The sequence below is a fragment of the Cariama cristata genome, unplaced genomic scaffold, assembly GCF_000690535.1.
Source record: "Cariama cristata isolate BGI_N322 unplaced genomic scaffold, ASM69053v1 scaffold6971, whole genome shotgun sequence".
In the NCBI taxonomy this organism is placed as follows: domain Eukaryota; kingdom Metazoa; phylum Chordata; class Aves; order Cariamiformes; family Cariamidae; genus Cariama; species Cariama cristata.
Window position 1 is genome coordinate 3,341 of NW_009600931.1, and position 25,942 is coordinate 29,282.

A 25,942-nucleotide genomic window follows, 5' to 3' on the forward strand; every position below is an offset into this window, starting at 1 on the left:
AAGAGTGGTAGGAGGTGCCGAAGCCAGAGGAATATGTGGGAATCATGTTTGGAAACAACCATAGGTTAGGATGATCTCATTTCATACTGAGTGTGATTTCCCAGTGCAGTGGGAGGATTAAAATTCCCAAAGCTATTCACATGTTAAATAATGTTGTGACACATAAAATCAGATAGTAAAGAGTAAGCTTTCTTACTTCCTATGCCATCTTTGTGTCACCCTGTAACTTGCAGTTACTCCGTCCTGATGGCATGCTCTGTAAAATGATGATGTTAATTAATGGTCTGACAATCTTATGTATGTGTGTAAGGGTTTTCTGGGTTATAGCTCTGCCTAATGTGACGAGATTCCCATGGTTTAGGAAGGAAGGGACAAAGGGATATCTTGTTATGTGGAGGCAAAATGAATATGCAACTGCCTTCCCTTTTATCTCATCCTGTGTGGTAGGCATTAACTTGTACCTGTGATCCTGCATGGCACAATTTAGGAATTATCTTTTTCTCCTCCTAGGGTTCGAAAGATTTTGAACTTGCGAGTATTTGAAGATGAAAGTGGGAAGCACTGGTCCAAAAGTGTGATGGATAAACAGTACGAAGTGTTGTGTGTGAGCCAATTTACTCTCCAGTGCATCCTGAAAGGAAACAAGCCTGACTACCACATGGCAATGCCCACCGAGCAGGCAGAGTGTTTTTATAACAACTTCCTAGAGCAGCTAAGAAAAGCCTACAAACCAGAGCTGATTAAAGGTAAGGGCAAAAGGGTGATAAGGTCCTTGATGTGACCAGTGGACCTTGTTTGTATGTACTCTTCCCAGATCGTTACTTTCTTTATTCTGCAATTTTCTGTCTGTGTTGCAAAGGAGCTGTCTTTATGTGGCAGTAGATGAGGGGATGTTACGGTATTTTCACTAGCAGTTTGGCAGGGTGATCGCTCTAGTCTTCCTCTAGCCAAGCCATTTCCTCGCATTCCTGTGGAATAGTTTGTCACGTAGATGTTCTTGTGTTGTTAATGGCTCTACAACGTGAGCAGTGACTCTGACAACATAACCCAGAGAGACTGCAGCCATGAGAACAAGCTCTGGGGTCAGGCTCCCTCAAAGACTGGATGTTTTGTGCTGTGTAGCGAGATTAACCCAGGAGGAGCATTTTTTCTGAGGCATATGTGGTTATTCAGACTCGAAGGCGTCACCAGTATGTGCTGGACAGCGTAGCTCCATCTGTCACTTCGGTTTTACATTCTGTTAAATGGTAATGATGACAGTGGGAGGTGTAATATGCTATTTGAGAACAGCATTTGGTTTAGACTATCTTTTCTCAACTCTATGCCATGTATGCAACAGTTTTCTCTTTACCCGAAAATACCTGACTTCCCTTTGCATTTGTGCTCTATCCACCCTTAATCTTTCTTGTTTCCTTTACTGTTTGCTTTCTGACCATTTTCATATTTAGACTTGATTTTTTGATATGCTTGCCCGGAAGGCAAGTGTCTAGCAAAGACTGTTTTTTAAATGGGGGCTATTAATAGATAATGGTCAGCCTTACTTTCCTTGTGAGGAAAAAAAGGAGAAAAAGACAGAAAACTGGTAGCTGGGGAAAGATTTAGAGGCTACTCCCATATTGACTGTAGATGAAGGTAATTATCCCAGTGCTTGCCAACGAGTCGCAGTGAAATGCACACATAAAATGTCCATCTTGTGCCAGCTTTCTAGTAACTTGACATGTTCTTCCAATCAACATTTCTTGATAAGGAATGCATTTCTGATACCCCTTCCTTGCATCCCTGTTGGTCCATAAGATAAAAAACTTCTGTTCTAATGAATGTAGAGTATGTGCTTTTTGAATCTTTTATCTTTGTTGAGTTATGACTAAGTTAGAACCTGTTCCTGTGCCTCTGAAACTGGTAACAGAACTTCCTGGGAAGTCAGTGGACATAAGATTTGCTCTGGTAAGATTTGATCGAATTGAACCCTTATGTCCTGGTAAACTTAAAGCGAGTATGGGCTTTCTTCTTTAACTTAAATGAAGTGTGGAAAAATTGATGTGTCTGTGTATCTACATCTTTATACTTGGGCTTGCGAAAATGCTCTGTTTCTGAAATACTTTCAGTTTATATTTTGACAGTAGCTTTTTGAACTTCTTTTCAGTGAATAACAGTTATACACCTGAAATGAATAGCCACTGTTGTTAAGTGCCCACATTTTGGCACTTGTTTGCCAGCGCTTCCTGCAAAAAGAGCTTTCACTTCTGCGTATTTTTTTTTTCATGCTGAAAACATAGATCTAGAAACCCAAGAGTGGCTACTTGTGCTATTGTGTCAGATAACGTATGCATTTGAAACTGCTAACAGCACTGGAACCAGCTATTAATTTATAATTTTGCTTTCTTTTTAGGGTGTGCCGATCTACTTTGTGCTGCATCGAAGTCTGTTAGACTCTTATGATTGAAGTTTCTGTTGTGCCAGTTGCTTTGCCAGTGTTTTTTTGCTTGTTTTATCTATTTATTTTTGTGCGTGCAAAGTTTCTGAAGCTTGATGGTTTCACGGATAGTAGGCTAAGTCCTTTGATTATGTCAGCAGAGTTTACAATTTTCCTGAGCTGAGGTAGGTTAGAACACAGAGCCTTTGCACACTGGCAGGCTGTATGTGAGCAGGACTGCTTGAGCGTAAATTTGTGAAATTGTAGTGCCTGGTCTGTGATTTAGTGTGGCGTGCAAACATCCTGAATTTCTCCCTGAAAAAGTCCTAAGGAAATCAGACTGGAACTTGCTGGGGGGCTGTCCTACGTGCTACTGTGTTACAAAGGGTGATGGGAGGACCCTGGGAAGGAGCACTGAGGAACAAGCTGCTGGGCTGTTAAACTAGGCTTAGTGTACCAGCATGAGGCTCTACCTTCTATCTTCCAAATTTGTACTCATATATTTCCCCTACACATACACATATGCAGTCACACAGTTGTTATTGGGAGATGAGAGTTTGATTCTCTGGATTACTGTACATGCCCTTCCCTTTGATCTTACAAATTGCTTAATGCATTTTGGAAGAGTATTTTAATAATTTAAAGTGGAATTTATGTCCTAGAGTCAAAGACAGATCAATAAATGTCTTGCCATATTGCCTAAGAGTTTTCTAGTCCCTGTATTTTTTCAATAGACTAATTTATCTCTTGAAAGCTGAGCTACTATGTGTGCCACAGTGGTAAATGCTGGGCTGGCAGCTCTGCCGTCTGCTGTCTGGTCTATCTGGAGCTTGCCAGCTCGGAGCTCAGGATGATGAGTGTGCCCCAAAGAGAAGTGCAAACCATTCTTTTGTACCCAGAACAGGGGGACGTTTGACCAACAACAACTTGGAGAATACTCAGAGCTATGGTTCCTAGTTTCATACAGATGTCTTAAAACTGCAGATGGACACCCATGTCTGGGAAAGAGGAGGTTGCATCAAGAAGTCCTTGCTTGTCTTGCTTCAGTGCTTTCTTGTTGTGAAATTCATTCTTAAACACCTCACTCCACTCTGAGGAGCAGAGCTGGTGAATGCACGTTTGAGTACTGTGTTGTCCAAGCTAAGATCCACAAACTAGACCTACCAAGGCTTCTCCTTGTGTGTCAGGGTCTTTGCTCTCTGTCTTGGATGTAGATTTAGTCTTCTGAGGCAGTAAAGATTAGCACAGCAAAGAGTGTGAAATCTCTCACTCCCTTAATAGCAATATATGCGTAAATATGAGAGGACTGTTCCACAAGGGGGAGTTTAATTCAGATTAAGGCTTGGTGCAAATTGAAAGCAGAATGACTTTCTCTGATTAATTCCCTTTGTGAGTGTTGCCACTTTGGAATAAGTGCTCTTATCTGGAGCAAGAGTACCCGCATGGGGTTAATTAGGAATGACTTTCCAAGTAGACAGGCTTAGGAGTAACTTCTGAATAAAACCAGTGTGAAGTTTCTAGGTCATGAGGCTTGAGATATGTCCAAAAAATATTCTGAAAGTAAATTAGATCTCTTTTGCAAGTCTTTACATCTCAGATGTGGCTTGTCTGTCTCACCTCAGATAAAGATCCTCTTTGCCTCTGAGGAAGACATGCATGCCAGATTCTAAGAGAAAAGGAATTAGAAGAGATGGGTGTCCAGCAGAATACATTTGTCACTTTAATTATACTTGTAGGATCCTATTTTATTGCAGAGGATGTTGCAAAGAGGTGACTTGATCAGTCAAGAAGTCGTAAAGTGGGGAAAGGTACTTATTACATTGAAGAGCATTGTGGTATAAAAAGTGGGAAAAGAAATAGTATTTAAGGGTATGTTGCTGGTGTCTCCCGTGGACAGTACAGGGTCATGTGATAAATTTACCCAATGTTGCTGGGGTAACAAGCAACATCCGAGGAGGGTGGATTCTTTATTCTCCTTTCCTTCTGACTGAAAAATGAAAGTCAATCTGGACAGACTCTTGGGACGGAGAAACAGAAGAGAGATGATGTCTTCAGTTTCTTTGCAGTCCTGTGCAGAAGAGGGATTTGTCTGCATCAGAGTTTCAGAAGTTGCATTCAAGTTGCATTCTTAGGTGAGTGCAAAATGCAGCCGTACCACAGATACCAGTCTGTTTTAGGGGAGTCAGGCTTGTCTCTCAACTTAACCTCTTCAGGAAACCATAACAAACAAATGAAAAATGCCTTCTCTGAAAGGTTATGTGAATTGCCGTATCCTGACACTACAGTAGAGCCTGGGACAAGGGAAGACAGGAGCATGTTTTTGAGGCAGACAGCCAGCACTGGGGGAGATTCTGCTGAAGAAGCATCTCTTCCTAAAGAGGGATTAGGCATTGATTTAAGAAGAAATTGTGAAACTAGGTTTTAGCTTTCCCTTGTTCTTTCAGGCAAGACCAGACCCTTAAGCTTCACAGAAAAAAGCTGTGTTACAGTGAGGCCACTTCTTGAAAAGAGCTATGGGGACCAGTGGACCGCTAGAACCCTTTGGTTTTGTTGTGTAAGGGAGCTACCAACACAAAAATCCAGAAGCATCCCGTAAGGAAAGCAGATAATGTGCTGGGACCACGGTCCCTGAAACTACAGAACACATCAATTTGTGATAAGGGAAAGTGGCAGCTGCTTCTGACAGCAGCATCCCCTTTGCAGTATGTTTGAAAGCTTGAAGATGAGGAGGTGTGGTGGTCCACAAGAGATTGTGGATTAAGCTCAATAAAAGGATTTTGGAATGTGTGAAGAAATTCTCCCTCGGTTGGCTTTTTAAATCCTTTGAGAGAATGAGGGGCCTGTGAAGTTTAGGGTTTTTTTTAGGTCCATACTTGTATGGGAAGTGCAAAAGGCAGTCCTTTTCTGTGGGTAAAGTACGGCAGAGGGATGATACAGTATGTAGAGAGCAATTTGAAAAGTTATGCTCCCACTAATAAAGTTAAGATGTTATTTTTTGTTTATTATTTTGTTAAAGATGCATTAGTTTTGACTGGTTGATGTGATCAGTGTGTAGGTACATCTCTTTCCACATACACTGTAAATAAAACAACCACCCTTCTATGAGCAGGAGCTCAAGTAGGGTCTGTTTGATCTTCCTAAAGAAGCAACATTACCACTTTCTAAGCATGTCAGTAGATTCTTCCCTCGTGGTCTGCGTGAAGGTATAGAGTCTTGTTTTATTGTGCTTGTCAGATGCAGAAACTCTCTGTCTCTGTGCAGGAAACAATTCCTGTGCTGTAGTTGTTATTTATTCTCTAAGATTCTCGTACACATTATGGTAGCTAGATGTGCAGATACAGCTAACGGAAAGCGAGCATTCTCCAAGCTTATATTTCTCAACTGAGAGTCATTTATAGGCATCTCTGAAAATGCATGTCTGCATGATTCACCGGTGGAACCATAAGCTAGAGGTTTAGGGAAAAACTACTTGGGTTTTCTCTGCAGGTTCTCATCTATCATTGGTGGCAAAGGGCTTGAAAACTGTGCTGGAAAATGATAATCGCTATTTTTTTGATTGCTCTGACATCTTTTCTCAGTGGGATCCTTTACATGTTCCAGTCTCCTGCAAATTTATGTAGTGAGAACAGGTCTTTGTGATTTTTTTACTTGCTTTGTAATACTTTCGTCTCGTAAATTTTGTATTATTTTCTGTAGTTATTTAGTAACTCTCTCCTTTTTTCCCTCTGCACCTTTAGCTAGCGTTCAGAACACACTGATCCTTTCCTGAAATACCGGCAGCTTCATGGTATCTCTATTTACCTGATTTACCCAATCAAGTCAGCGGCACCTTGTTAAAGCAGTGACTGTTGGTGTGCCAGTAATCTCTGATGTGATGTCCTTTGATGCCACCGCAGCCTCAGTTGTCCCCTCCCTCCAGGGGATACTCACCCTACCATGGACTTGTCAAATGGGAAGACGTTTTCACTCCTGCTATAGTAGTAGTTCTTAAGTTATGTGATGCAAAACTGGTCTGCACACGCACAAAGGAGCACAGTGGCAGGCAGGGGAACCCAAATTCTGGACTCGGAGGATTGCAAACCCTGTTTGGGCCCCTCCCAGGGCTATTCTGGGAGTACCTTCGGTCCTGTGGTCCAGCTGTGATGCCCATCCTGGGTTGTCCACGGCAGCAGCTCTCTGGAGCACCTTTTGGGCTGAGGGGGGTCACTGTCTACAGATACAGGACACATGCAGGAGGACAGCATTGCAAGGTGACACAAGCCTTATTATGGGATGTTTAGGTGAGGAAGCAAAGGCAGGGAAAGGGGTGAATCTAAGTGATTTCAGGAGGAACAAGCATGGAAAAATAAAAGGATATGAGTATAAAAAGGGCCAGCCACATGTAAGCAATGACTGGTCAGTATGCTTGTGGCCATGCACTGCACCTGATCAGCAGAGTCTGCCTTGTCTTGTTACTAAAGTCCATTTCTGACTATTTTGAGGGACCTGCTGTTTTGTGTGCATGTGTGTGAATGCGAGTCTGAGTGCAGCAACTGGAGTGAGACCATGGATCCAAGGCTTGTGTCGACGAGTGAGGGTGAGCGAGAAAATACACATCAGGATGCGCTGGTGAGGAGCTGGAGTGACCAGAGCCGAGTCTGGGTGTCTGTCTCTAAGGGTAAGATGGGGAGGGAGCCAGCAAACTGCCAGAGAGCTGGGGGAGATATGTGTGTGTGTGTGTGTATGTGTGCGAGGGGGGCTGTACCAGCAGCTGGAGCAGGGCTGCAGGCCTCAGGGACTTGTATCCCCAAGTGCTAGCATCTGAGGAGGCCAAGATCCATGGGCAGCTACTGGGCAGACTGTCTAAGACCAGCTGCTGGAGAGGTCCACATTTTATATATGTACATATTTCCTTTCATTCTGATACACCAGTGTGGGATTCAAGGTGAGGCTTTAGGTGCTATTTGTGTTCGTGGGAGTGCTGAGTGTATCTGTGTTGATACCTGTGTGTGTGCATGTGTAGCATACGTGTGTTTGTGGTGTGTGTCTACCTGGAATACATGCTGAACCTTGCTCCTGTTTGGAGCTGGGGGTGTGCAGCTGTGGCAGCCATGTCTTTGTCAGGTTTCTCACTTCAAAACCCATGACGTTTCTCAGCCCAGGTGAGACATCGAAGAAGGTCGATTTGACCAAAGGAGCCTGTGTAGAGACAGCGAGCTGGGCACATGTTCTCTTCTGCCACCTCCTCCATGGGGCAAAAGACATCTGAGGAGTGCAGCTGCTAAAATTGTGCCCCGTTTTGTTCAGCAAATCACACTCTTTTTCATAGAATTACTTCCTCGAATCATGCTCTTGCCCCCTTGCCATTGGCATTTATGTCGCTATGACTCTTCAGTGATCAGTCCGGGAACCTTTTCCTTGACCACTGGACCACTGACAGCAGACTCTTGTGCAGTGCTATAGTTTTTGGCTTTGCCAGAGCTTGTATCTCTAGTTCGTGGGGTGGCTTGTGGCTTACAGCCTTTGGAAAAGCAGTTGGGCAGTAGGTCTGTTGTGATATGGCCCATAACTGTTGGACAGGCCTGAACATGCCTTTTCTTTTTCCTTTCTCTTTTAAGCAAATAACAGACTTCTGTCTGACTTACGGGACATGACAGGGAAAGACTGAAAGCTCTTCCAGAGCTATTTGTCCCCAGTAACATATTTGTGAAGAATCAGGACAGTTTGGTTTGACCTGTGTTCAGGCAGGGCCATCACACGTTGCCATGGAACGCTTCTGTGTAGCTATACAAAGTCTCATGTAAATATTCCCAATGGGTGGTTGCTCCGCTGAAGTTTGAACCTATGCCTTTCAGCATGTTCTTGCTCCCTGTCTGAGGTGGTACTGGAAGAGGTTTTGGTTGTCTTGCTGAGCAGGCTCCAGGCCTGCCTTCCTGGTAAGTGAGACAGTTCCAGTCTTTGGATAACTGCTCTCCTGTCTGCTTGCTGCAGTAACACTTTTTCTCTTCCATGCATTTGTATTGATGTGGTAGCATCTGTTCTGGTTGCTGTCCCTACCAGGAAGGTCTGGAAAGGCTTCTCAAGTGGGTGGGACAGGAGAAGAGGATATGTGGGAGTCAAGTAGGCTCAGGCAGGGGTGAGTTTGAGGAGTAGAAAGCTGGACTAGAAGAAATGGAGCAAGGAAATTTGCACACAGAAAAATGAGATGGGAGGAGAAGACAGCATACAAAAGGGATGGCTTTTGTAGACTATATAGGGTAAAAATGTCATGGGTCTGTTTTGATGGAAATTTCTCAAATGCTTACCAGAAGTGTAGTCTGTGCCTCAGCTGGTGTGCTGATAAATGCCATTGATGACAAATGACGTAGATGTTTCTGATTTCGGAACTGTGTTCCTGTGAAGTAGGCAGGGTTGAGGGAGTAGACACTGTCTTTTTTATCTGCCCTTTTTGCCAAACTCCATCAAAGAACGGCCTAGGTTGCAAACAGGAACGTAGAAGTTGCTGTAGCAGATTGGGACTGAGCTGCACACCAGTGTCTCCTGCTCTAGAGTGGTCAGTGTCAAATGCTTCAGAGTAGGCTTCAGATCTTTTTATGTTTTGCTTATATATAAGATTTCTTCAAAACATCAACTGGTTAGCTGGACTGGATCTCTAGTCTTAGCTGTTACATCTTTTAAAATTTCATCTCCTGCCTGTGAGATCTACCCTGCCTAACCTGAACTGTGAGCACCTTGATTATCTGTAGACTTGGTTTGTTTTGTGAACATTTCTGTACTTAGCTGTGTATTTATCATCTGTGAATGCCAGACCACATAGCTGGGTGCACATAGACTGTTTTTTTCTTAGTAACTTCCCGCAGTTTGTTAGTTGGCTGTCCTTTTGTGTATTTTTTGTTTTTCTTTTTAGTAGCACATTTGGTAAAGATTTTGGTATGTGTTATCCTCCAAAAGCCCTCAGTACTTCTTGTCTCTTCCCTTTTCAGATGGCAAGTTTGGTGCCTACATGCAGGTACACATCCAGAACGATGGTCCTGTAACAATAGAACTGGAATCCCCAGCTGCCACTGTTGACCCTAAACAGGTAAGTGAGCCAGAAGGTCTGTCTGGGAAGGATGGATGTGTAGGCTGTGCCTCCTCTGCGGATTTGTAGCATTCCTGTTATGAAGCATCATAGTTTTCCTTAGGCATGAGGACCTTGTGCTTCCTGTGCAGCCTCTGAAAAGTTAAATGATTGCATTGTTTTCTTCAGTTCCCTGGCCTGTTGATAGCTGCCTGCTGTCCTGGTAAAGGTTGTGCATGTGTAACGCAAAACAGCTTTTTACAGTTTATTCTTGATCATCATTAAAGTTGCTGTTTAATTGTGACTCATTAGCTATGTTTTTAATATGTCTGAAACTGCCCCCTCTTTTTATTTTTTTGGTGAAGTTTTTTGACATTTAGGGGTTTTTGCATGTGGGTGGCTGGATGGAACAATTAGCTGGAGAGCAGCCTCTTACTCAGAAACAAGAGAACAGCAAATTTAAGTCCTGAATTTCAGTCTTAATTTAAGTAATTAAGAAATTAAGGAGTGAAGAGGAGAGTTAGCTCTGCCGAGGAACAGCACAGGCTATGCTGAAACCCAAATGTAGTGATGAGGTTTTCTCATCCTCTAAACACAAGAGAGACCAACTTTTCCAGGTTGAAAGAGGAGAGGGAGAGATTGTTATTACCAGCTGTGCTTCAGCAAGGCCGCACCAACCCTATTTGTATAACACTTGACTTAACCTTGTTAAAATTGTTATTGCAGTTCATAAGAAGGGCATGAGGGAAGAACCAGGAAACTACAAACCTGTTAATCTAACCTCAGTACCTAGAAAAATTATGGAGGAGATTAGAATGGGTGCTATTAAAAGGCATTTAAAGGACAATGCAATCATCAGGCACAGTCAACACAGGTTCACGAAGGAAAAGTCCTGGCTGACTGATTTGATACCCTGCTACGATAAGGTCACCCGCCCAGTGGATGAAGGGAAGGTGACGGATGCATATTTTCTGGATTTTAGTAAGGCTTTTGGTACTGTCCCTCACAGCATCCTTCTGGACAAGTTGTCTGGCTGTGGGATAAGCGGGTTCACGGTATGCTGGGTGAAGAACTGGCTGAAGGACAGGGCTCAAAGGGTTGTAGTGAATGGAGCCACATCTGGCTGGTGACTGGTCAGCAGCGCTGCTCCTCAGAGCTCAATTCTAGGGCCAGTGCTATTCCATATATTTATCAACAATCTGGATGGAGGAGTTGAATGCACCATTAGCCAGTTTGCTGATGATAACAAACTGGGAGGTGCTGTTGATTCTCTCAAGGGATGAGAGGCCTTGCAGAGGGATCTGGGTAGATTAGACCACTGGGCATTCATCAATGGCATGAAGTTTAACAAGAACAAATGCCAGATTCTGTAGCTGGAGTGAACTAATGCTGGACACAAGTATAAACTGGGATAGGAGTGTATGGACAGCAGCCCTGTAGAAAGGGCCCTGGAGGTGCTGGTCAGCAGCAGCTCAGTGTGAGTCAGCAGTGAGCCCTGGCAGCCCAGAGGGCAGACTCCATCCTGGGGTGCATCAAACCCAGTATCCCCAGCCGGGCAAAAGAGGGGATTGTCCTGCTGGATTCAGCATTGGTGCGGCCTCACCTTGAGCAGTGTGTGTGGTTCTGGGCCCCACAATTTAAGAAGGATGTGAATGTCCTTGAATGTCTCCACAGGAAGGCAACCAAGCTCATGATGGGGCTGGGAGGCCTGGGCTGTGAGGAGCGACCGAGGACTTTGGGCTTGTCTGGTTTGGAGAGAAGGAGGCTGAGGGGTGACCTCGTGGCTCTCTACAGCTTCCTGAGGAAGGGACATGGAGAGGGAGGTGCTGAGCTCTGTTCCCTGGGATCCAGGGATAGAACACCTGGGAATGGTTCAAAGCTGCATCAGGGGAGGTTTAGACTGGACATGAGGAAGCATTTCTTTATCAAAAGGGTGGTCAAACCCTGGAACAGGCTTCCCAGAGAGGCGGTTGATGCCCCAAGCCTATCAGTGTTTAAGAGACATTTGGACAGTGCCCTTGGTAATGTGCTGTATCTCTTGTCAGCCCTGAATTGCTCAGGCAGTTGGACTTAAAACGACCATCAAGTCCCTTCCAACCAGAACTATTCTATTCTATTCTATTCTATTCTGTCTTTCTAGCTGCAGTTTGTCCCATGTATGGTGATTGTACCAAACTACCTGACCAGTTGACCAACAAGATAAAATCACTTTGCTGATCGAGTCTGTCCTTGAGTCACCATCTGACCATCACTGTTCTGAATAAAAAATCAGACATTCGGGTTTTTCAGTTAGGCACGGATGTTTAGACCTGCTCTTTTAAAGCCTGCTTATGGGTTCTGTGATAACTGCAGTGCAACTGGTGGCTGTAATTGGTGGGAATTATGCTTCTCCTGGGAATTCTGCATATCTCAAAATATCATACTTAAGGCATTTGGACCCTACTGGGAAAAGAGCATGGGAAAGCCTAAAGAAGCATCCCTTGTTGCCTTAAATAGCTAAGGTATCTTGGTTTAGAGTTGGTTTCATTTTACCTCCAAATTCAGTTCTGTATTCTTTTGTGATATTTTAGTCCCTGAAAAAATTCCATCTGTTCCTGGTCTTTCTTTCTGTACCCTCACAGCTTTAGCACAAAGAGTTCTCAGCTCAAACTGTGCATAATTAGCAGCAGCAGCTTTGTCCTTGGAGTGAGGAATAATTGTAGATGTCAGCACTCACATGCCTACTTGGAAGAATTAAGGTGCTGCCTGATTTGCCTGGGAAATAGAGTCTGCGGAAAGCTGGTTGGCAGAGAAACCGAGTGCTTTGATGTCCCCTTTGAACTGTTCATCAACTCTTAAGAGAGTTATGGCCCACTGTTTTCAGGTGCCATGTTTGTGGTATAGACTTCGTAAGGCTGAAATTTAGTTGTGGTGTTGTGGCAGTATTGACTCTCTGCTTTTGCCACTCTGACCCTTTGTGAAATAGGAAAAGACAGGTTCCCTTCATGCCACTGAGCAATGTTGACTGCACAAATTCTCCATGCTCTTGCCTGTCTCTGTCTCAGGTGCAGGTGGCCGTATCCTTTATATGGCAGCATTTGTTCTAGCCTGCAGTGGAGAGCATTAGTGGCAGGATGGATGGCAGCATCATGTCCTGCAAGCTCTGACTATGAGAGGGAGCCCTGTGGTGTCTTGATCTCTAGAGCAAAGCTGGCAACCAGTCTTTTTTTCTCAATTAATCTAGTAGGAAACATTGATGTCAGGGTAGGTGGATTGCTGAAGGATGGCACGGGGCAATTTCCAACTGAAATGGACAGCACTGAGAGAGCTTTCACCCCTGCTGTCCCCTGTGTGGGTGTAAAATAATCCAAGAGGAATCACCAGGGTGTGCTGGATTTTGCAAGTTTCCGTCTCTTGCTTGGGGAACATTGGCTTGTTTAAGGATTTTGCCCTCACAGTTGCCTGCTTTTCCCATCTGACAACACCTTCCTGCTGGCCATAACACGGGCTGAAGACTGGGAAGGATGCTGGTTTTGAAATTTTGTCTGGCACTAATTCCCTGTTTAATTTGAATGACTCCGCTTCACTCTTGCCTGCTGATTGCCTTCCTTTCCTCCTTAAACCTCACTCTTCATCAGCCAAAATGAGCCTTCTTGTGCAGGGTGTGCTTAGAGCACTGTCACTTATCGTAAGGTAAGGTTACACCAAGTGTCTTCTTACTGAGTCTGTGCCTGGACCCTGTGAAAAGGAGGGCAGATGAGAGGCTTTCTGTAGGCTGAGTGGGCTCCAGACAGGGTTTATATGAGAATAAGAGTAGTGTAAATCTGCATACCTTCCTTCTGCAATGTGTTATCCACACACATTTCATGAGCCACCCTCAGTTTCAGCTCGTTGAAAGTCCTGAGGTGGGGGATTCTTGTTTGTCACAAAAATGGATGAGCTCCTACAGTGGCACAGACATCAATAAAGCAATCCAGCCGTGTCCACTTTGGATGCATAAAGAATTTAATCTATGCTGTGTTTCAAAGAACTCCATTTACTTGAAAATTGGCAACTCTTTTAACTGGTACTGGGTATCTTCTCCAGCTCATATTGGGACCTTAACACACTGTCAGAGGCACTGCTGTTTCTGACACTCTTAAGCGTCCTTTCCTGATATTATTTGATGTGTGCCATCGTCTCTCACCCATCATACAAGATGTGGGACGAGGAAGATACAATTTAAATTTGTCATTCTCTTCTCTCTTCCCTCCCCGTTCCATCTTTTTTTTGCTGTCCTACAGTCTGTTGATTTGCTTGTAACATGGGAACTAAGGCTTAGAGATGGCGTGGTTTTTATCTTTTTGCTTTCTGCTTTAGCAAGAAGAGATAAATAAACTATCCTGCAGTGTTTAATGTGATGTTAACAGGAAGAAATTAAACAAATAATTGCTGATGAATAGCTCTTATGTCATTGGGTGTGACAGCGAAATACCCCTTTTTTTTGAGTGATTGCCTGTAGTTGTAACTGGTAATTTGATCTTTATAATTCCCTAGCAATGTAATTAGTAAAAATACATTTGGATTAATTCCTTGTGCTAGAGAAGTTTAAATCAATCACTTACAGAATTAATAATAATAAAAAAATCATCCTCATACAACAAATATATATGTGTGTGTATAATGTGTGTGTATATATATATATAAAAGACAATATCCCAGCTGTTTGTGAAACCCTAGGAAGCAGGGGAAGCTACTACAGTTCATTTTGTTGTGAACTCTTCGGTTCCAGTGTCCTCTGATTTAATAGTAAGCAAATGAACTGAAAGTATGAAGTAAATCGAAAGATTCTTACACCAGCAGTAGTTAGTGATTGCTGGGCCTTTTCTGAAGACTTGTGATTATTTTGGAATTTGGACATGTGAATGGAATAATAGAAAAAGAAAAAAATAGCTGGCATTTAATTGGGCTGTTAAAACACCTTTTTGGTAAGCCTGATGTACAAGAAATTTTGCTTGGAAGGCAAAATAAAGCCACGGATTAGAAACTGGGTAAGAAATGTGAAAACAAAAAGGCATAAAATGGGAGAAGGTCACTATACACATGCGGCGATTCTGTCCTGGGTTCAATAGTAGTGACTACATTTCCTACATAGTCTTTGAGAGTGAGAGTAGATCAAGTATTTCTCTTCACTCTTGGCTATGATGCAGAAAACAAAAGGATTTTTCCTAACGTTCTAGTACAAATCACAAGCATTGTAGTTTGCAGCCTTAACCAGTGAAGCAGTTTTGGATGATTCGTTTTGAACTTCCATGCATCCATTTGGATAATTACAGAGGTCGGTGCTAAGAGTGTAGCAAATTTCTGTGCTGTCTTGAAGTTTGTTGTGATCATTGCTGAGATGAGGTTAGCTGTGCTCAGAATGCTTTGTATTTCTAGATCCTGTTTTGGGGAAGATTAGGGAGATGTACTTTGTATTTTTTCATAGGAATTTGTAGCTAGTAGAAGTAACCAGAGAGAAGTAGAGCAGAAAGAGGTTTTCGAGGGTGCCTGGGGAGGTGACATGGTGACAACTCAAAAAAAAAGCCCCTTGAACTCTGAAAGCATCCTGGATAATTATGGAATTCAGATTGGAAATATTCTGTGCCTTTTTATTTCTTCTGCTAGAGAAGTAGTATAGCAGTTTCAGTGTTTAATGCCTGTATTCTAATTAGATGCTGAACTGATCTCTGTGGGCCCATTTGTTCCATTACTGGCCAGAAGGAAATGAACTACATTGTATTTTAAACCATATTTTGAAAGTGGACACTGTAGTGGAAGAGATAAGAAGAACAAAAGTATCGGAGCAGATCTTTGTTACTGAACTTGCCTGTGTCAGTATGGTAAAGCAGCATGCACACGCTTGGTTGATATGGGGAGTAAATAATAATGTGGTGCCCCTTGGAAATGTCAGTGTTTTAAAGGAGAGGAACTTCTTAAGGCTGACATTTAAGTAACTTTTGTTTTCTAATGGCAGGAGGATCTTGACAGAAAATCCATTAAATGAATTCCTCATAAATATTCTGTTAGTTATACCTTAAAAATTTCTCATAACAGTGTAGCCGAAGGTGATTTCTCTTCTGAATGCGGGGAAACCCCAAATCTAGTATTTTACCTTTTCTATCGCTTTTCGGTTAGAACATAGAATACAATGTAGCGGAAGACATTTTCAGTTCTCCAGCTGTGGTGTTGCTTCAGCTTGCATTTTCATTTTTGGAAGGGATGGAGATTGTTTTGGTATTACGTGATCAGTAGCACAGTCCTGACATAGCTAGTGACAAATATTTTAAACTATAGTAAATGACGGTACGTTGAGGACCTCTGTCTGCAGTGAATGGACTTTTTTCCCATTGTCTTTGAATTTAGGTTTTGTCATCTAGTTTCTCTTCCTTCCCATGCGAACACATGCGCCGCTATGAGAAATAAAACCACAGTCCTCTCCTTGACACCACCAGCTGACAATTTTTCTAGATGCTGTGTTACCAGCTTTGATGTTTCTCTTCTTCCAGTTACACTGGTTTTGGATGAACTTTGAAGACACAAATCCTAAACCTGGGAGTTCATTTTCTTATACTGAAAGTACAAGAAGGGCTGGTAGCACTTTTCTTGGGCTTTGGGCCCATATAGTGTAACTTCATTCTGTGCTGCTCACGTTTCTTCTAGGAACAAAATGAAGTATCTTATTCCTTGCGTCAGCTGCTCATTGGCCAAAAGGTTTGTGTCCTCTTCTCAAAGGAAAAAAGCTCCTACGAACACTTTGATCATAACTCTAAGTTATAGATAGGTGGGAAGGAAAAGGAAAAAGTCAGATGATCTGCCATCTCCTTAACAGATTGTGAAGACTACTCTTCTTCTGTCACGACCTTGCCATTGATTTGTTTTTGCAGTAGACCTCTAATAATCATTTTATCTCAGTGCTATCATTTACTTAGTGGCACTAGAGTTAAACTGCTATGTTTGTAACGCCCTATGACAGTTTGAAGGATCGGTCTCTTCCTGAAATGTAACCTGTCCTTAAAGCTATTGTGATTTATTTTTTTGTTAGATTTGAAATCGTAGTAGCTTGGCAAACCACTACTGAAATGTAGAAGATCCATCTGCAGATCTTGTTGTGGTTTGAGGTTCCAGAAACAACACAGCCACTGATTTTCTGACAGACTGCTAACAAAATAATTCTTTTGCTGGTGTCGTTTCCTTCTTTCTGGTGTTATTCATGGCTATCGTGAAAGGAAAAGCTGTCTCTAGAGCAGCAAACAGCCTCTGTGAACACACTGATCATAGAGAAAAGGAAAACTGGAGCAGCAAACAGCCTCCGTGTACACACTGATCATAGAGAAAAGGAAAACTGGATATGTTTCTGTATTCAAGGAGGTAGAACTTCAAGGAAGGCTGACACTGAGGCATTTCTGAGTGAGGGAAATTAACTTTAGCAAAACAACCAACCTGCAGAATTATTAGCAGTTTCAAGTGGGGGGACTTGGTGTGCCAGTTAGTTTGCGTGTTTTTGCTACAGCAAATTTATTGCAAAAGTGATGTGACGTAGTATTACAGCTGACATAATTGCAGACATTTCTGCCTTGGTGAAACCTCCTTCCATGGTGCAGCCTAGCTTTCCACTGTAATTACTCAATTTTTAGAATTTCATGTTTGTGGTGTACTATTAAATTGTATCAGGCTAGAATTTGTCAAAGAAGCTGTCAACCCAAATGTAAATTTTGACCTTCTTCAAAACTGTTACTCTATGTGTTGGTCAGTCTGTTGGGGATGAAGCAATGCCCATATAGTTGGGAGATTATTAATTTATCAGTAGTGCCTCAGCAATGTGAAATATCTCTATTACAATAGGAGAAAAGAAAAGTTAACCTTCCGTGAACTGAGGACTCTTGCACTTTTGTGTGTGGTCACTAGGGAGATGGTCTTAAACACTTGAGATGTTTCGAGACGTTTCTGAGTTCTTTCATGCTTCAGAAATTCAGCAGTTGGGTCAGATCCCTAAAGCACAGGTTTTGACTGCTGGCAAGGGACCATAAAAGACTTCTGAAGAACCGATCGGTTTGTGGGTTTTGGTTCTGGCCAAAGTCATAACACAAAGTGATTCCGGCGTGCTGTGGCTTGACATAAAAGGATTGACACATACAGGTTTACATTATTTTCCATGTGGGTTTTCAGGCGTCTATGGTTAAGACTCTCTTAACGGATTGAGGGGCACTGATTCTGATCCTGTGCACCAATTTTTGCCTAGATCAGCATGTCATAGCTCACCGCGCAGGATGTCTGGTCTTGCGTCATAAATGTATTTCAGTGCTTGTGCAGATATGACTGCCACATACTGCTGACCAGCCCAGTGTTACATCTTAGGCACACACAGTAGTTTTGCCGTGAGACGGTGCTCCTTCTGCTGTAAGGTGCCCATGCTTTGAATCCTTAGGAGCCTTCCAAGATGTCTCAGGAAAGAATGAGTTTTGGTTTATAGATGTAAAGCCGAGTTAGACACTTTCTGTACGGGTGTACCAGCTCCACACCTAGCCAGCAAACATCACATTGTAAGGTAGTAGCCACAAACAGCTCATGCTATTTCTGCAGATGAGATGATGAGTACGGAACACACTCTGTGCTTATACGGCAAGCATTAAAGATAATGTTTCATTGAACCAGACTTGTGTATCTGAAGTTTTATTCAGTGTAATACCAAAAATTTAACTGTTGTTACTTTTTTCAACTCACTGGCAGATCTTTTGTGGTGGAGCGTACTCCTATAACACATCCATTTGAATTACTCAAGCACTTTAGATGCACAGAAATGAAAAAATGAAGAGACGTGTAATTCTTTGTTGCCTGTGTAATAACAATGAGACTGTATATTTTGAGTGCAAAGAAATGCATTTTAATTTTTGCGTCTGAACTTTGGTTCATAGACTAATCATGGTGCATGCACGGTGCATGCACAAATTGGAGAGCATGCCTCATCTGAACTTTGGTTCATAGACTGATCATGGTGCATGCACAAATTGGAGAGCATGCCTCTCTGCATTTATGTCTATAGGTACACACAAATCCTTATCTATTTCAGTGTTATTTGAGTTTTAGATGGGTGAAACAGTTCATAAATGAACTTTACCTTTCATTTGTTACAATAATAATAAAAAAAAGGTAAATCCTGTTCATATGAGACGTGGATTAACACAATTTATCAAATTATCTGCTCACCTCATCTAAATGAACTACTTGTGCCATTTTTCTTTGAGCTGGGTGAATACTGCTGTCAGATCGTGCCAACCAGGGAGTTGTTCTAAATATTCCAAGGTTGTTCCTGCTCCTGTTTTTTCTCCATCTGTTAGAGATGTTGGCTTCTGAGGAAGAGATGTAGTTGAGTAGTCATGAGTAGAGCTTTGGGTCTGCTACAGAGCTAGGTGTGAAGATAGATCTGGATCTGTCTCTGTATATCTGCTGCTTTGTTTGCCCTCTACTCTACCTTGTTCTCAAACAAATTAGTTGCAGAATTAGGTAATTTACGCGGTCCTTCGTGATAAATATGCACGTCATAACTTTGGAAACCATCTATTGCATACTGTTTGCTCTAGGATATGAATGCTACTCCTATTTCGACAGAGGATATGGCCCCTTGTCCATCAGACTGTATGTACATATATATATTTATAAAATTGTATATATAACTATAAATACTTCAGAAGTCTTAGTGAGAATGCTGTTTGCCCCCAAGACCATGTTGGAAAATGGCCAGTACAGGCATGTTTGAAATGGTAATATGACATGCTATCATATATTGAGCCATTTCTGCCTCTGTATGTAAATTATATATGAACAAATATACATTATGGATGTGGATTCTGTATTGCATAACACAAGGTTCACAGCGTGAATACACTGCTGTTTTTCATGTTTTGAAAAGCCAGGGTTAGCTTTATTTGGTTAGCTCACAGCCTTCTCAAAGATAAAGGTAACTCGATTTAAATGGTCGATGTCACACGTCGTAGGCTTTTTCATCTTTCAAGTCATAAGAAACACTAGTGAGAGAAGAGAGGATATCATGTCATTCCATAATTGGTTTCTTTACAGGAACAATGAAGTTTTACAGAGTTGTAATTTAGAGAACTAGGAGATAATGGAAAGTTTTTTCGGTATCATTATTGTCAAAAAAGGGTCACTGCTGGGAGCCTCGGTGCTGCAGTAAAAGAAAGGGGTACAGATTGCAGCAGCTGTTTATAGGTTTGTTGTAGCCGGTTTGACCATGGTTTCACTTGGTTTTGAGGGGTATTTTGCAATTACTGACTGCTAAGTGGAGGGCCAGTGAGGAATGATGAATACTCGCTACCTGCTCACATAGTTATTTAAATATATACAAATCTATATTTTGAAACCTAGGAACTGTGCTTTCAGGTCTCTGCAGCCTGCAGCTAATGTAGTGTGTACATTTTTGTACCATGAAGATCCTTGAAACCCCAACTCTGATTTCAGCAGCTGGATGACCCCAATACCATTTGCAAAAATAAAACCCAACTGCATAGAGACTCTGGGAGTACCATGAATCAAGGCTGAGTATCTTTAACACTAAGGTCCCACAAACTTTTTTTTTCCCTTCCTGCAGATGCACGCACTTTTTCAGTTACCTGTAGCATTCGTGTCCTCTGTGTATAGACTTGTTTGCAACAGAGTAGTGTGCATGTTGTCAGATAAGTGAGTTAAAATACTACCTATATCATGCCCAGCACGTTTGTTACATCTATGCACGTGACTAGAGGACTGGATCATGCTAAACAAACAGATACATCGTACTCTGTCATTTGACATAGCAAAAATAAGCTATTTTTAGTTTTAAAATAGCCAGCTAAGAATATTCTGTGTTAGGCTAGGAGTCCTTGTGTGCAGGTGTTGAAGGAGGGTGTGTAGATGTGGGGTAAGGTACAAGAGGATGCTGTGGCTCCTCCCAAGGCTCTGCAGTCTGCACTCTTAGCTCTTCCTGACTTAGAGCTCAGATTTTCTTCTTTGTATGCATCTTCCATGAGCCCATCTAATTCATAATCAACGCACATAATCTAGCTTATTTTATTCTATGAAGATTTCACCTCAGAAGAGATCCATGGCCATGAAATTATGATTTATGACTAGTATGCTTTATCTTGGGGAAATTGTAGAAGCAGTAGAGAAAATCAGTAGAGTATAGAAATTATCCAAACGGATAAACTGCACAAAGTGTAGTGATTTAAGTAGCTGTCAATATGTAGTGTCCGCAAAACTTACAGCAACCTCCTTCTCTGAAAAATGAGAAAGAGATGTAGAAGTGACAGCTGTGTGCAACTTCGTTTGACTCTTAACAGCACTGAAAGCATTTCTGCTGAGAGGTGGCAAGACAGTGGTAGCTGAGGGTTTTGTCCAAGCTGATTTGAAATGGTTATTCTATATCCTAAGTGATGCTAAGGCTCATTTCTCTGCATAAAGAATAAAATAAATTTAGTCTTGTGTACTGCATAGCCAAACTTGGGATACGTGTGCTGTCAGCAACTTTGCCCTTACAAAACTGCCGCTTGAGACCCAAAGCAGAAGAGGAGTTTGGTGGAATCCAACTCCCCCTTTTGGTCCTTGTGTTTTATTCTTTTCCACGTTTGCAGATCGTGTTGGGCGGAGAGGGAACTCTGAAAAGCAGAGAGTAGTCCTTTGAGTATGTGCACTTCTCTTTTTTACTCGGGGGCTGATCATATTAGCATATGATGATAATTCACTGTCTTCTCCACATTTCTGAAAATCTAAGCCTTGGGCTTTTTTTTTTCTTTTCTGTTTTATTGATATATGTATTGGTGTTGTGAATCTGAGTTGCAAGTTTTATACAAATGCTCGCATTTACGATTTTTTAGAAATAATCTTCTGAAACTATTTTATTCCATGAAGTGTTTTCTCACCTCTCCCTACTTTGTGAATAGCTGACAAAACTTGAAAAACAGCAACAAAGAAAAGAGAAGACCAGAACCAAGGTGCCCTCTGAGTCAAGCAGAGAAAGAAACACCCCCCGTAACAAGGACGACCCCAGCGCAAGCAGTGGAGCAGAAGGAGATGTGTCTTCAGAAAGAGAGCCTTAGCTTGTCCAAAGCAGGCCTCAGGTTTGGCTTTTCCATTCCTCTCTAAAGCTGTGTGCTCCTGCTTGGCAGTCTTTAACCCCGAGTGCTTTCCTGAAGCAGCACATGCAGAGAGTTGCATTAGAACTGCTGAAAGGGGAAATTCTGATAATCTTGCTGGTGGGTAAGCTCCGCTTCTGTCTGCAGTCAGCACACCAGAACGTAGAAGTGGGTGAAAACCTCTTCCCAGCTGTATGCTTGGCTGGAGGTGCATGTGTGTATCTGAGTCTGGCCCAGCCACAACTGTTTCCAGGTTGACTCAGGAAATGTAAAATTTTGGTCTTTTAACACAGCAGTGACTTAACTCAAAAACCTGCTTTGTATTCTTCAGGGCGGAGACACATGGTTGTGTTTCTCTCTTGGTCTTTACCTAGCAGGCAGGCCACTCTGGAACAGCCCCCACCGTTTGCAATACCCAAATAACCCAGAGTCCCCAGCAATGGAAGTGGGAAACATTTGAGAAGTTGGAGACAGGCCAGAACCGCAAGTTCCTATCATGGTTCCTACCACCCTTCCCTCCTCAGTTTATTCTTTCCCAGGATGACTTGATAACAGTCTATTTCGTATACCTTCACCATCTAATGAGAATATTAGATCGGGCATTGAGAGACAGACTTGCTGCTTGAATGCAATATGAGAACTGGGATTTCCTCTCCCTTCGGGCACTTGACCTGCAGGACACGCCCGCACCGAAGTGAATGGAATTAAAGTGTCTGAATATAGACCTGAATCCTTTTCCATGGATTATCTACATATGTAGATATGTATTTATCATACTCTTTCAGTCAGTTTTAAGTCTTCAGACCACAGATTTCCTTGCCTTCCTTCCCCCCACCCCCAAAAGCTACATTGCTGATTTTGAACTCTCAAACATATCCAAGCTCTCAAGAAAGTATTATTTCCCTCGTCTGCACACAGAAGCCCTGAGCTGGCTATACAGTTTAATTATTAACGGCTTTGCAAAGTTAAGGTCTAACCTTTCTCTCGTTTTCCCATCCCTAGAGTTCAGTCTAGCTTGTGATTGATACAATTCAATATCACACATTGCTCAGAAAGTTACCTTTTTTAAAAAAAACAAACCTGTGAATTTCCCTGGTGATCAGACATTGGGGGATGATTTCTGTTTTATAGAAGTTCATGTTATGTGCCTGGTACTAATATGAATGAATTTGCATAAGGCATTGAATAGATTTCTGGAAATACTCTAATTTGTTTTGGATTGACCTGGGAAAGGGATCAAAGAAACTTTTTTTCCCTGGGCTTATGAAAAGCAGCTTCAAGACTGGTGTGAAATGGTTCCATTCATTAATTGAGTTGCAGTCAAAAGTGGATTGTCATACCATACAACAACTGGAATCGCACGAGTTCTGCTGTTCTCAGCTTTTTGTTCAGTGCACCTTCCTGTTTTAATACTGGAGATGAGCAGGCACGTTGGGAAGGAGAACATGCACTTAGGAAATTAAGTGAGGGTGTACTATTTCTCACCAGCTGTTGGCCTTGCTGCTATGCTGTAGGGATACGAGGTTTCCCTGGCTGTTTCTGGGTTGTGTGTTGTAATAAGAATGTGTTAGAGAGCAAGAGTTTGCAGCGCTGTGGTCAGTCTGACTTTTCCAATTACATTTGAAATCCTCGGGAGCTAACTGTTTCTAAAATGATATATTCACTGATAACCTAGCATTAATTCTCGTACTGTGACAATAAGTAAAGATACTTTTCCCTATTGGATCTGAAGGAATCCTACTGTATTTCTACTCTGCCTATACTAATGTTCCTGTTTGTTTGTTTGCCTTCCACAGTTTCTCATACAAAGCTACACTGGATTCTTGAAGAGAGACCCAACATTCACCTCAGCACCACTCTTCAACGATTTTGGAAAAGAATGCAAAAGAGGAAAACAGAACTAAGACATTAGAAACCTATATCATTCTGTATTGAAACAACCAAAGCAATGCTATCAGATTCAGTTGTTAATGTGTAGTATCAGTAGTAAAAAGGACCTGTAACATTTTTGTGTACGTGTTTTCACATGACTGCTGATTAAAGGGTGACTGTAGGCAGATTGTAGCAGAACATTGACTATCAGTACATAAACTCCATTTCAAAGACAAATCAGGGTTTTTCCTTAAACTTACACTTGAATTCTGAAAATTATCCAAGCAGGCTTGTATTTTGATTCTCACTTCATGATGTCATGTGCTACCTGTTTCCATGGCAGCGTGTAGATCTCTGTATATTTTGGTATATTGTTCAGCTGCTACGTAACAGCAAGTTTGCCGTCCAGTCTTTCTGCATGGATTAAGTTATTAAAAGGGAAGATCAGCTACTAGTCATTTATCATGTGGAACACATCTGTCTTGTAAACTTTTTTAAAAACAGAAAAGACTTTATTAAACAAATGATGCTAACTAAGTGCCTGTTGGTGTTTGTGTATTACATTCCCTAAGCTACAGGCTTGTAACTGTGTGAGTGATACAGAGCAAAAGTTACAAGCCAAGAAACACCTAGTAATGTAGCTCATCCACCTCTCCTTTGAAAGTTTGGAAGTCAGGTTGCTGACCTGAAAAGTTTGCTCTTTCCAACACGTCTAAGTCCTTTAGTTACTTTATGGTGGCCATCAAAATGCCGCAGCAGCTGCTCCACATACTGCGTCATGCGCCTGCTGACATTTCTGTCAGATTCATCAGAGGCAGAACAACATTTGGAAACTGCCGGCAGACAACAAGAGCTGTGAAGCAGCTGCAAAAGTGCTCTCCTGTGGATGTTAAAGCCAAGGAAGTTCCAGAGGAAATGAAAGACTGCAGATCATTACACCTTTGACTTCTTTCAGAGGTGGGGTTGTACCTTTTCTTCCTGCTATTCTCCAGGCCTGCCTTCCCCTTACGGTCTTCACTAGCCATCTGCTGTGGCCACTGTCAGAGCCAAGGTGCTTACTGCGCAACTGTCTTTACACGATTATAGGGCTAACTCGCTGATGTAGTTGTTCTTAATCCAAACACGTAGCGTATGTACAATGTTGCAGACCATGCAACCACTGTGTTTTTATTTTTTTTAAAAAACTTGTGTCTTGTAGGCTGCTTGTTTAGTAAAGTAGCAGCCAAACCAAGACAGGGGAGTTTCAGAACTGCACCCTGACATGTCTTTTTAAAATACAGGAAGCTTAACTAAAGGTTTGGCAAGGTCCACACTGGCCATTTAAACAAGAATGGTGAGTAGCCAGGATAGGTTGAAATATTCGTGTTCAAAAAACCTTTAGATGTGGCGCTTCGAGACATGGTTTAGTGGGCATGGTGGCGTTAGGTAGAAGGTTGGACTTGATGATCTTTGAGGTCTCTTCCAACCATAATGATTCTATGATTAATGCTCAGTCTTGCCTTTAATAATTACATAATTTTTCAGCCAGTCATTATATGCAATTTAGTTTGCCTGAAGTCACAGCCTCCTCCCAAGCAGTGCTTTTTCACCTCCAGGGCCATGTGTTGTGTCTTATCCCTTTGGAGTCTCCCTCTCCTGACAGGCTGTTGTCTGATTAGTGCTTAATTGGCTGCAGAGGGCGAATTCAGTCAGGAAGACAGCGAGTGCCAACCTCTCAGGTGTTGATGGGGCTGTTGACCGACCAACCCTCAGACCTGTCTCATGTATCCTAAGTGTCCTGTTTCCTCCAGCATCTTTAAAATCTTGTCTTCTGCTTTGCAACTTGTCCTTAAGAAGATAAGGGTGTGAAGAAAGTCCTACAGCCTCTTTGTGCCCTGAAAGGTAAGTTTGTAGAAGCTAAGCTACAAAGAATAATAAAGGTTGAAAAAAAGAAGTATCATAAATATGTCTTGGGAGGCAAGAGGTGATATTCCAGCTGTGTTTAAGCAAAGAGAAATGGCAAAGAGGTGGCTGTTGGCCAAAGATGGGGGGGCCTGGTGCTTGGCTCCCTGCTCAACCACAATTTCTCGGAGTGACCAGATGTGCTTTCCAAGTCTCCTCTAATCAATCTCATTTTCCTGCCTTATGGGGGAGAGGTGAGGATAAGCTCACCATAAATTGGGATGTGGTTGTGGTCTGTGGTGATGGAGGCCTGGGAACTGGAAATACCCAGGAAAGCTCTATGTTTTAGACAGATGCTTCCTCTTGTCCTGTGCCCAGCGTGTTTTCATGCACCGTGATTTGTTTCAGGACTCGAGAAAAACCCAACCAGCCAAGCCCACTTTGTTAAAAGTGCTGTTTAACTTTAACAAAAGTTATTGCCTTATTCTGCTGACAGCAAAACTTGGGAAAGGCCCTTTTTCCAACTGCAGTTACACGGCTTAGAAACTCAGTGTCTGTCCCAGGGCTTTTCCTGCTTGTAGCGAGCTGTAAGCAAAAAGCAAATCTGAATTC

At 42.3% G+C, this 25,942-nt stretch overlaps 1 protein-coding gene across 1 annotated transcript in view; it reads left to right on the forward strand.

Annotated features, from left to right (window-relative positions):
• The window catches only part of DTD1 (D-tyrosyl-tRNA deacylase 1), a gene marked incomplete at its 5' end in the record, with an annotated part of 25,476 nt that extends 1,490 nt beyond the window's left edge, over positions 1-23,986 (forward strand). Inside the window, 4 exons of the mRNA XM_009710225.1 lie at positions 511-746; positions 9,376-9,473; positions 21,386-21,562; positions 23,374-23,986. Of these exons, the coding sequence (XP_009708527.1) occupies positions 511-746; positions 9,376-9,473; positions 21,386-21,541 (490 nt within the window). The remainder of the gene's footprint in view (positions 1-510; positions 747-9,375; positions 9,474-21,385; positions 21,563-23,373) is intronic.
• Positions 23,987-25,942: the final 1,956 nt, after the last annotated feature.